The 12,550-nt window shown below is 41.9% G+C and overlaps 1 protein-coding gene across 2 annotated transcripts in view; it reads right to left on the reverse strand.

Annotated features, from left to right (window-relative positions):
* The window catches only part of LOC307223872 (bifunctional heparan sulfate N-deacetylase/N-sulfotransferase 4), a 128,672-nt gene that overhangs the window by 16,298 nt on the left and 99,824 nt on the right, over positions 1–12,550 (reverse strand). For both annotated transcript variants that reach the window (XM_079990210.1, XM_079990211.1), the window contains one exon: positions 1,089–1,271. In XM_079990210.1, the coding sequence (XP_079846336.1) occupies positions 1,089–1,271 (183 nt within the window). The remainder of the gene's footprint in view (positions 1–1,088; positions 1,272–12,550) is intronic.

Here is a 12,550-nt window from a genome sequence, read left to right on the forward strand (position 1 = left end):
CACTACACCGCTACACCACACTGGGATGCTACTAATACAGCAGCAGACACAGGAATCCATGGCAGGGAACAAGTTTGAAAGAGAGCAATAATTTAACTAACATTGAAGGATTTGGGAAAAATATTTACATTACTACGTATCCCTAAATTGCTATTTTTGGTGGAAAAATTGAAATGTGAAAATATTTAGTCCGGTTCTAATAACTGCAGCTTTCTTTAGACAAGGAATAATGAAATGGTAGATATTTCAGTATTTGGGGAAACTTTCATCTGCCCTACTCTCTTCCAAACTACATAAGGACCTAGGCTGTAATTATGCCATATATATAAAAAGCAAAGAATCTTGGAAACTGTAGTTTACCCTTCACGGACCTACAATTCCTAGCAGTGTTAACAAACGACAGTTCCAAGGATTATTTGGGGGAAAGCAATCTGTTTTAAATGTGCTTTAAATATATGGCATCTATGCAGCCTAAGCGGGGCAAGAGTTGGCGCATTTTGACCAGGGGTGCATTTTTCCTATGGCACAAGAGGCTATAGACCCCCTCCTTAGTTAGGTACTTGTGTATATTTTCTTCAAAATAGTCAAATAAATGCATCCCAAATGCTACCATTCCTCCAGGTTGCTTGCGGTAATTGGAGTTGCAAGGATTCCATGTTATAACATGGCTTGTCTGCTTGCTCTGTCTGTAGTCATCTAGCAGGCTGTTCATCAAAACAAGTTAATGCAATGCATCAAGCAAATAAAGGGGAAGGCATGATATGAAGAGCACACAAACACTCTTTGTCTCTTATAAACAACAGTCAGTGTAATAGCTGTTTTTTTACAGCCTAGCTCTAGGCAGGTGCTAATGAAGGTAATGTGACAGACAGTACCTTATCTTCTAGCTAATGTATTCCTAGGCCAAACTGCTGACTTTGAAAGGGGAATTAAATGATTTTGAAAGGCCATTTAAAAACAGATTTAAATGTCTTAATTAGTAGACGTTGCATTTATAGTTCTCCCCCTCCCCCCACAGCAGTCTTCCCTAAAACAATATTGTGAATGAATGCCGGGCTCCTGCTGTTCAGTCAGCTGGGTCTCCTTACCTGCCAGAGTGGGTCTTTTTGCTCAGGGAAGAGCTCAAAATACTTGTGAGCCAGCTGAATGGGACGTAGGGTCTGCAGCTTCAGGTTTGTCCAGCTCTGGACAAAGCTGGCCAGATTGACAAACGTGTACAAACCCAAGCGGTCATTCCCGTAGTTAGACAAGTGAGTCATGAAGATACTGATCTGAAAGGTGAACAGACGAAATACTTGTTTGTTGTAGTAGCAGGAGGACATTGCTAGGTGGCAGCAACTATGTTCCCAACCTGAAGTTAAAACATTTTTGTTGTTATTTAAAGTGTTCTAACATCCATTCCCTTCTGTCACTATGCAAGGATGCTTTTCAGCAAATTTATATCCTGCATTTGCTGTTGTTTTTGTTTTAAAGGAAGGATAATAGCAGTTTTTACAGCATCTCTGTGTACAGCAGAATATGCCTTGGATTTCACAATAGTTTTCCACCTTCTTTTGCTGTTGCATCACAAGGTGTAGTAGTTTTCAGAGGCTCTCACAGCTTCAACTCTTAAATCCACAGATAATGGGATGGGATAGGTAATCACAGTTGTAGCAGCATCTGCACTCGATCTAATGCACTTCCCTTTTTTCAAGGTGTGATGAATGTTGTTAGCTACTAGAGACTCATATAATTTGCTTACAGTCTTGAAAAGAACAATATGGCTACAATCATTCCCTTTGCTCATGTCAATTGGCTCCAACAATGTTGTGTTGTAATTGTGTAACCAGCCCTAGGATCTTAGGGTGAAAGGCAGATAATAAATTGTATTAACAACAACAATAGCTCTACATGGGATGAATGCTTCCTTTTCTATTCAGGGCTTAAAGGTAAAGGGTAAAGGGGACCCCTGACCATTAGGTCCAGTCGCGGACAAGTCTGGGGTTGCGGCGCTCATCTTGCTTTATTGGCTGAGGGAGCCGGCGTACAGCTTCCAGGTCATGTGGCCAGCATGACTAAGCCGTTTCTGGAGAACCAGAGCAGCGCACAGAAACGCTGTTTACCTTCCCACCAGAGCGGTACCTATTTATCTACTTGCACTTTGACGTGCTTTCAAACTGCTAGGTTGGCAGGAGCAGGGACCAAGCAATGGGAGCTCACCCCGTCGTGGGGATTCGAACCACTGACCTTCTGTTCGGCAAGCCCTAGGCTCTGCGGTTTAACCCACAGCACCACCCGCATCAGGGCTTAGGCCAGTGTACAAAAGTACTGCTTTAATCATAGGGGAGATTGCATTCCTTTCTTGCAAGCTTTTTTGTTTTTTACCACAATATGGCAGAGTGAAGGTATGAACCATTTCTCTTAATTTGTCTTGATATCTTCTTATTGACTATGTTGCATTGTTATCAAGGGCTATAAACAGGTGGGGAGAGACCCTGAAAATAGTCACTTGGGAATTTTATGTGCATGATGTGGTTGGATCTCATGGAGATTCTGGCTGGGGAAATAAAGTTTAAACACAGAAATATTGATAACAATCAGATGGACCCATGTCTGTTGCTTTCAGATTCACCCACCCACCCCACCCCATGATTGCTAATCATGTTGCTAATGTTGCATGTAGCTGAGCAGATAGATTCTTCGTTTGTTTACAATTTCACAATCCTATTTAGCTGGTTTTCCAGCTCCGTATGCCTCATGGCACTGATGTGTTGGACATTTGATCTGAAGAAAATATTATTTCTCTTCAGCTTATCTTTTATACAAACTTATTTCATTTTCTCTTTTGCCTAATTGTGGGTTTTTGGATAGTGACACCACTTTCAAATATGGAACAGCATAGAGGACAATTCATACAGAGATTTAAAATTAACTTTCATGAGTGCAAAGTCAGTGCTTTATCAATAGATGCTTTCTATCCAGCTTTCTGTCCATTCAGCCTATCTTTGTTATTCACAAACTTGTATACACTGGATTAACTAAAATTAGGATGTACATGGAAAATGAGTTAATTATACAGTTATCAAGAGATAAGAAAAGCAGTAAGCAATTATCATACTTCGCTTTTGTTTCCAGTGGATTCACTCCTGGGTTAACAAGAAATATGCATTTTGTCGGAGGCAATGTAAATTAACTAATGCCACCACTGCAATTAGGGAAAGACATGCTAAACAGTATGTTTTGTAGTCATTATGGTACGCTTCTGACAGCATTATGAGGAAAAAAAACCGTGGCGGAAGCATTTTCCCCCTTAGCATCTGAGAAATATAGTGATCTCTCAGTAATATATTCCCTGGAGTGGCATTTTGCTGTAGTCTGCTAATGGCATCTCAATGTGGAAAACAAAAGAACAGCCAGGATTTTACATTTACTGGGCATTTGTAATCAATGACAAATTTCTCTTTGTCTTGGGGCCAATGTGGACATCACAGCCAACTTTCCAGTGCAAATAACTGCTCACTAATGGAGCAGCCGACTTAGGGCAGGGTTGAAGAGGATGGTGGCAGGGACGGCTAGTGTGGAGAGTTCAGAAATGGCAGAATCCCATCCAAGGACGGCTATCACATTGTCTCTTGTCTCTTCTTCAGGTTAAACACACCCACGTCCTTCAACTGGACTTCTTCATAGGACTTGGTCTCTAGGCCCTTCTCACCAGCTTTATCACCCTTTTCTGCACACATTCCAAGCTGTCGCTATACTTTTAAAATTATGGTTCCCAGGACTAAACACACTCCAGCTAAAGTCTGTCAGCAAAATAGAGTGGCACCATTAACTTATAAGCTGGACATTATATTTTTGTTGATACTATATCCAACTCTCAGCCCAACCTGCTTCACAAGATTGTTGTGACAATAAGAAGGGGAGGGGGGAAGGAGGAACCATGCACATCATCTTAAACTTCTGGAGTAGTAGTGGGATATAAGTAATGAATAAATACGTGGTGGGGAAGGGAGTGCAGGGTTTGTTGACATCTAGGCAAGCCACCTGAAGGCAACCCAGTTTGTTGACATCCAGGCAACCCACTTCAGGTGGGCCTGAAGTTCAGAAAGGCTTCTACCTGGGAGGAATGACTCTTAGTTTCTGAACCGGCTTTTGCCTTCACATTTGTTACCATATGTGCACACTAATTTATATTTATGGGCATAGCTAGGCATTATTTAAGAATATCCCAGGTAGATCAGAACAAGACTCCAGCAACAGCCGGCCAGATGTTTACAAATAGCCTTTATGCAACAGGCCTCTCACCTGACCTCACTATCTAGAATAGACGTGTCCTGCTTCTAAAAATGGGGGTTTCGTTTAGTTATCATGACTTATAGACCTATCCTGCACGGATTTGTGCAATCCCACAAGTTAATTCCTGCAATCTATAAAGATGCATGTACTTACTTGTGTGTAATGGAGGAAATGTAGGTGAGTACAATTCTGGGACTTGAACCTATGCAATCAGAAGTAAGCACTACTTAGTCCCAGGAAACTATGCATAGTATTGCCAACATGCTATGCACTATGGCTTTTCAATGTGTGTGTGTACAGTGGTACATCTAGTTATGAACTTAATTTGTTCCGGAGGTCCATTCTTAACCTGAAACTGTTCTTAACAAGAGGTGTGCTTTCGCTGATGGGGCCTCTTGCTGCCGATGCACCCCCGACAAACAATTTCTGTTCTCATCCTGGGGCAAAGTTATTAACTTATGGTAACTCTTCCAGGTTAGCGGAGTTTATAACCTGAAGCATTTGTAACCTGAGGCGTTTGTAACTTGAGGTACCACTGTATGTGTATACATATCAACCACACACCCACACACCTAGAACTGTCTGCATTTCTGGACATTCCTAGTGGACATGGTTATGGGGCAATCATAATGAGCTCCTGTACTTCCATGTTTATCACTACACCACTGGACTGGCAGTGCCATGTAACTCAGAAATGAATAGTTCTGCTGTAAGTGTTTTTCAGGCATGGAGCTGAAGGGAAAGCCTTGAAAGCCTGCTGAGACCTAGAGATCTGCATTCACACCCTCCTCTTCCGCTTTCTAGAATAACCGCAAGATAAGGAGCCATTTGCTTTTCCATTTTCGCCCCTGCAGCTTCTGCCAATGTGCCACTTCTTTAACTGTGGGTTCACAGTGTTTAAAAACATGTCCATTAGTTTGCTAAAATATTTATAAAGCTTTTAGTACATCCATAAGGTGAAGATGGATGGAACTTAGGAGGAAGTGTCCCTCATGACCCATCCATAACTGTGTTAGCGCTGTATCCACTTTATTTCACAGAAGGTCATTCAGGCTGTTTTTGTCTCACTCTGAGTCTCCTATCAGCAAAATGTGGTGAGCTCACTGTATATTTTCTGCATCGGCTGAGTGAGGCACAGGCAGCTGGTGCAAAATCACTGGATGCAATTGGAGAAGAATGCTGGACTATGCAATCAACTTTAGACCTTTTTGGTGGCCCTCAGGAACATATGATGCCTCCCCCCCAGCCCTCACCTTGCCAATGCAGGTAAGCAAGGTGCTGGCCTTTGGGAAGGAGGCAGGAGGGCTCTGCCTGGGTCCTAGAGCCCTCCCACCTCCTTCCTAAATCCTAGTTAGTGCTTTCCCAGCTTTGGGAAGGAGGTGGGAGGTCTGGTGGTGGTGGGACAAATTCTGGCCTCACTCCCCCCTCCTACCTAACAAGACAGTGAGTGGCCCATGGGTTCCATGTCAAAGTACTATTGTGGCCCATTTGGTATGAATAGTTGGAGCACCCTGACTTAGAAACCAGCAAGTTCTTGGGTGTTTATAGGACTGCACTTGAAGCTCACATGTACATTTAATCTGCTATTTAGCACCGTTAAGTTGCTAGTTGTCATTTAGAAAAAAATAAACTGAGGAAATACCATTTGCCATTTGCATTGCTTTTTCAAAAAAAAATTCCTTTAGCTGACATAATGCAACAAAAATTGCATCCTACATCTGGCTATTTACTAGCTTCCCGGAGTCTCATTCATAATATTTGGTTAGTGACTTATTAACAAATAGGAACTGTTTTGACTTAAGACAGATGAGCTTGTAAAGACCAATCTTCCCGAATAAAAAGCCTGGACAGTGACTTCATTAAGGCATCTTTAAGAGGGCAGCTGTTCAAACAAAGAACAGAAGGCTCTTGCTGTATTTCAACCAGCGATCGCTTGACAAACCATTTTTCTTTCCCTTCCAGCACAGACCTGATTCATTAAAAAGGCAATACATGCTAAACGCAGTGCTATTAATTCTAGGTGAAATGCATTCACACAGCACTTGGCTGCATTCTGAGGGCTCTCTCAGCCATTATGCTGATCCTAAAGCAGTGCTCATTTAGCAGGAAACTTCACATGGCAAGATCTAATGAGCAGTTGATTCCAGAACCTAATTTCTGAAATAAGTGGTGCAGTGACTTGAGGCTATAGCATAGCTTACTGAGTTAGAGACTACCAGGATGGGCCCTGGAATCTATTTTGAACTCTGCTTCTTCCAGCTCAACAATGTTATTGGGATGGAGAACGTATTTGTTTTTGGGTGGGTGGGGGGTACTGGAAAGCTTAACATGGGAGCACCCTCTGCTCAAATTAAGTTATTTTTAAGAGACCCGGCAAGTTTTAGGCTGCTACCCTAACCTCACTTACTAGTGAGTAAGCACTATTTAATTCAGTAGGACTTACTTCTGAGTAGATATGCTATAGACTGCAGGGATAATTTCTCTTTTCTACTAGAAGCTGGGGCAGGGTTTGCCTTTGAGAAGCTCTGAACGCTAAGAAGTGCTCTACAAGTGTCAAGAATCAAATCTGAATGTGACCAAGATATAGAATTCAAGTTTGCAATCTGATGGTGGAGTGTCTCATCTTAAGGCTTGGTTACATCTCACTGTCACACTTAAAATGTGACCAAGAATAAGAATCCAAGCTGGAACAACATTGAGGAAGTGTAAGACTACGTGGATAGTGTGGACGTATATTCTAAGTTTTGTCTTACTGTCACATGTTCATTGAGAAACAGAATCTAAGTTTTGAGTTATGTCCACCTGGGTATTCAATAGCTCCTACTGAGAAACAAGAACATGAAAAGGCCATTTCATTTACGGATCAGGATCATGTGCTTCAATTGGCTATGGAGTTGCACTCTGAAATATGTTTTCTTTATTTCATCCAAACATGTTAAACTCACTGTCTGACACACTATCTCTACTGTTTTCCTGATAGTTTTTGCCTTCGTTTTTGGAAGTTTGAGAGCAAAAATGATACCTGCAATTTCAATTTTATTTCCGAGAGATAGTTATACTACTTGCTCTTTTTCTTCTTTGAGCACATCATTTGTTCCTTTCCTGCACCTGTTACATAAACTGTAACCAATAGGCCCTTTTCATGCTGTAATGTTTTGTGTAATTTCCTTTATCTGCTTTTGTCCTCTACTCTTTGATGCATCAAGCATGGAGATACATGAAAGCAATGAGTTATCTGGGGGTATGAATTCCAGATGTCACTCAAGGGGAAAACATACTTCTGTCAAACTGGTTATAGTTCGTTCTCCTGAAGGAGACATTTTTCTTTCTCTCTCTCTAACTTCTGTCCTCTGAACACCACCCACCACATTCCCAGTTCCCTCTCAGCTAGTGGTTTGATGATTATTCAAGGGTTAGCGTTGGTATTTCCTGTTGCAAACTCCACTGATGAAAGCATTGGGGACAGTGCAGAGACAGTCCAGTTTGTTTAGATGCATTAGAAAAAAAGGAACGTTTGCCTCAAAGAAAGAAGTGAGATGAAAGTTGAAGAATAAGATATAACAAGGTAACTATGATCTGGTTTGAATATAGAGGGGAAAAAGATAGATAGGACTCACAATTGGTTTCATAGGAAATGTATTTAATCAGTGCTTTTTTCTGGGGGAACGCAGGGGTACACATACCCCTAAACATTCTGTGAATCTTTGTACTTTTGTCCATTTACTGTATTTATTTCCCCCGATTTGAACTATAAAATGGTGATTTTCTTGAGTTGAAAAGAGAGTACCCCTAAACATTTTCTTTAGAAAATAAGCACATATTTAATAATATGGCCAGTTATGACATCATAGAATCTCAACAAACATGGCAGTGGCTTTGCTACCCATTCCATCTCCTTCTGTGATAGTTCAGTAGAGTAGCAGAATCATATAAGTAATTACTTTTAGGATTTCAGCCTTATTTTCAGATTTTGAGAAATCATGCACTAAATGTTTAACAGAGAGCTTTAGCTACCTAACATCTCTCTTACTTTCTCTGGAAATAACCTAGGAGCTCCCAGCAATCAAAGAAAAGACAGATATGCCTCCTTCCCGTGGGGGGCACAGCTCAGGAGTAGAGTATCTGAAGAAAAAAATGTCTCAGGTTCTGTCCTTGGGCTCTCCAGGTAGAGCTGGGAGAGAATACTTCCTGGAACCCTGTGGAGCTGCTGCCAGTCCGTGTAGACAATACTGAGCCAGCTAGACCAGTAGTCTGACTCAGGTGCTGGATGCAGGCATCCTCCTGGGATGCTGTACATGCAATGTCATGCCCAAGTCGTCCCTATCCCACCTGTGTATACAGACAACACAGTCGCTGCCGTGTTAGACGGAGTTACAGCATAAAGGCATGTACAACTGCAAACCACTATGTAGAAAAGTACACAGTGAAAAAATGGCCCCTGAAGATTTTGAAGGCTATGTGTGCACACAGCCTCAGTATAAGGCAACTTCCTGTGTTCCAACCCTGCCAAGACAGAGAAGTCTGAAAAACTTTCTAAAATAGATGCAGTATATTTGTTTAAAGTCCTTATCATTAAGTTCACAGAATCATAGAGTAGAAAGGGATTTCGAAGATCACCTAGTTCAACTCCCAGTCAATGCAGGAAATCTACTACTACATCATCCCTGATAGGTGGCCACTAACTTCATACATTAATCACAACTTTTAGAAGTTTGCCTCTTTAGAGTGTACATAGACCTGTTGTTAGGACAGTATGTTCAGGGGCAATGGAGTATGGCCCTCCTGTCATTCCTTTTTTGCCATGTATACATTGTACGGGACATGGGTGGCGCTGTGGTCTAAACCACAGAGCCTAGGGCTTGCCAATCAGAAGGTTGGCGGTTCAAATCCCTGTGATGGGGTGAACTCCCATTGCCTGGTCCCTGTTCCTGCCAACCTAGCAGTTTGAAAGCACGTCAAAGTGAAAGTAGATGCCTTCCCGGTGGGAAGGTAAATGGCATTTCTGTGCACTGCTCTGGTTTGCCAGAAGCAGCTTAGTCATGCTGGCCACATGACCCGGAAGCTGTATGCCAGCTCCCTCTGCCAATAAAGCGAGATGAGCGCCACAACCCCAGAGTCGTTCGCGACTGGACCTAATGGTCAGGGGTCCCTTTACCTTTATACATTGTACAGGCCAGCCTCTACAGAGTTCTTAGGTAGCCCAGCCTTGTTTGATAGGCTCTCCCCTTTACTAGCCGCATTCAGCTAATTCATCCATTGCACCTGTTTCTGTAGCTTAGGTCCAAATCAGTTCTCCTTCTAGGTATGTGACTGATGAAAGTGTTGGCTTTATACATACAGGTGGGTTCTCAGGCTCAGGCTGTAACTTTCCTTGAGAACTGATAAAACACATGCTGGCATTTTTCAGGTTTGTAAATATAATGCAATTATTTGTTGTCTCGAATGAAAAACATAAATTCAATTTTACAGAGAAATTAATAACAAGCAAAGTTCCCAGAGAGCATGCATTACTTTTGTAGCTGAATTACCAGCTTTTGGTGCAGCAGGTTCTGTGGGAGAGCAAGAAATATTGCTCTGGCTGCAATTCTGATCCAAGCAATGGCATTTTAATTTCCCATGTAGGTTTGTCAATACATCTCAGACTTGTAAATTCCACTGTTCTAGCCCTGGGTAGAAATTCAGTCTTGTTGTGAGGGGCTTATACTTATATAACATGCCTTATTACCGAGACCTATGAGGAGTTAACAATACTTAAAAAAATACAGCACATGCACAGAATGTAGAAGATGTTATCAATCATATGAACATACGGAAATATGAGAATCGGAGGGCATAGCAGAACTTATATCTACTCTGGGAAATAGGCTAAAACTGCAATATTATTCCTCTGTAATATTGCAACACTTGCTCATAGAACCACACATTACCAAAGGCTTGCAAGTTATTGAAGCTGCACAGGAGTTCAGCATCTTAAACTTTTCAGGAACTTTCTCAACACAAAAACAAGATGATACAGAATCTTATTAAGAATGAAGAGCATGGAACAATGCCCTCTATTGATCTGATATACTGCTTATACAATCATTACAATGCTTTATGCCCTTGGCATAGCCTTAATGGAACAGGATATAATTTTATAATTGCATCCATTTCATTCACTCCTGATTTTTCTTTTGAATTTATGATCAAAAGCTCCCCGTGTTGAACTTAAATTATTGTTAATTAATTATAATTAATTATAATGTTCGTTGTTCATTTCATGTGATTATTCCACATGATTATTCCACCTTTCTCTTTGGTTCGTTGGTTTTACATGTTGGTTATTGTTATTAGTGGCATAGCGTCAGTTGCTGGCACACGGGGTGGGCGTGCGTGACGGACAGGGGATACCAGCCCAGCCCTTGCCACCGATGCCAGTAGAGCAACTCCATCACCAAAGGAGCAAAACAGGGCTGTCCTGAGCTGCCTGCCCACCCATGCAGGGGGGAGACCAGCCGACTGACGGAGCCCTTAGCAGGCAGGGAGGAGCACCAGGCCACGCTGCACTGGGGTTGCTTGTGTGGGGGCGCCTGGTTTTCACCAACACAAAAATTGTGTGTCCAGGGACACAGACCCCTTGGTACCCCCCAAACTATTCCCCTGATTGTTATGATCAACTAAATGGGCAATGACTGGGCAGAGTGGGGGGTAATATTGCTACGACTCACATGAGGCTTAAAAATGTAACCACAGCAAATGCTTTTTAACATGCACTGGCATTTTTTGGTTGCAATTATATATTGAATATATCCAACTCAGGTTCTTGAAGCTGACTCTGAATTTTGCTCCCCCCCCCCCATTTGAAATGGCATCCCTGCAGGGTGCCAATTATACTTTCCAAATCAACACTGATGCTTTCATTCGTTCAGAATCTATCATGGTCATATCATGTTCATGTAACATCAAGCATTTCTTCCAAGACTTCAAGCCGGTGTGGTAGTAACACTGACTATAATTGTACAAGCTTAATCTGGAAGCACAATCACGTGGTGGCATTATGTTGGTATGAAAAATTCACCAGTGGGCGTGCCTAAAGTTGCTTCAAATGTAAAACAAATGACAGATCCCCACATTTTGAAGGGTCTATTTCCAATGAGGGGAAAATAGAACAAAACAGAACAGAAAAAGATGGCAACTGCTAGCCCAGTGGAGCCACATATGAACTCTGGTTTACATCCATTCACCATACGTACCAAAACTGTATACCCATCCTCTGATTCAGCTGAAATGGATCCCTACTCTTGCTTCCTATGAAATAGCATCCAACACACCCCAGATTTTAACTGTTGATTAAATTTGCTATACAAAGGTACCTCAGGTTACATACGCTTCAGGTTACAGACTGCACCAACCCCGAAATATTACCTCGGGTTAAGAATTTTGCTTCAGGATGAGAACAGAAATCGTGCTCCGGCAGCGCAGTGGCAGCAGGAGGCCCCATTAGCTAAAGTGGTGCTTCAGGTTAAGAACAGTTTCTGGTTAAGAAGAGACTCCAGAACGAATTAAGTACTTAACCCAAGGTACCACTGTAGAGAGAATGAAGTAATTTCCCCAAAGACTGAAGGATGGGGTTGTTGTTTTTTCTTTTCCTTTTAAAAGTCATCATTGAAATCTTGCGTTCTGCTTCTACATTGCTGGCAACAAACTGATCTTTCCTTCCTTTGAAGGATTCCAAACATGACATCTATATGTCAAGCAATATTAAATCTCAAACCCCCAAGGAACGGATGATAAATAAGTGCCTGCACATGTTGGTTGAAGTTGTGCAATATCTTTACGCTTATGATTTTTTGCATAAGAACAAGAGAGCATGCCAATCAAGAACTTACATCAACAACACAACTGTGCTTGGCTCTGGGAATTCACCAAACATGAAGAAAGGAAATTAGTAATGGCAGTAACAAGGGAGAATTCTGTTTACCATTTGGTGGTACTTGTATTGATCTGTTTACCAGAGAAAATGCTACTGCTTGGCTAATGGCATCCTAGTCCCCAAGAGGTGAAAATAGGAATGTGTTTGTAGCACCCCAATTCTTATGATAAAGATCACCCCCAAGACAATTACAGTGCCTTAGTTTGGGGAAGGGGGTGCTAGGCAGGCTTTTTGCCCTGAATGAAGCCTCCCAGCCTTTGTGTGTGTAAGCAAATGTGCTTCGAAGAAGGGGTGCCAAACTGGGTCTTTGACCTGGGCGAAACAAAATCTAGTTTCATCCCTGTCCTTTGGTTCATATTGCTG

Source organism: Podarcis cretensis, assembly GCF_951804945.1.
Source record: "Podarcis cretensis genome assembly, chromosome: 9".
In the NCBI taxonomy this organism is placed as follows: Eukaryota; Metazoa; Chordata; class Lepidosauria; order Squamata; family Lacertidae; genus Podarcis; species Podarcis cretensis.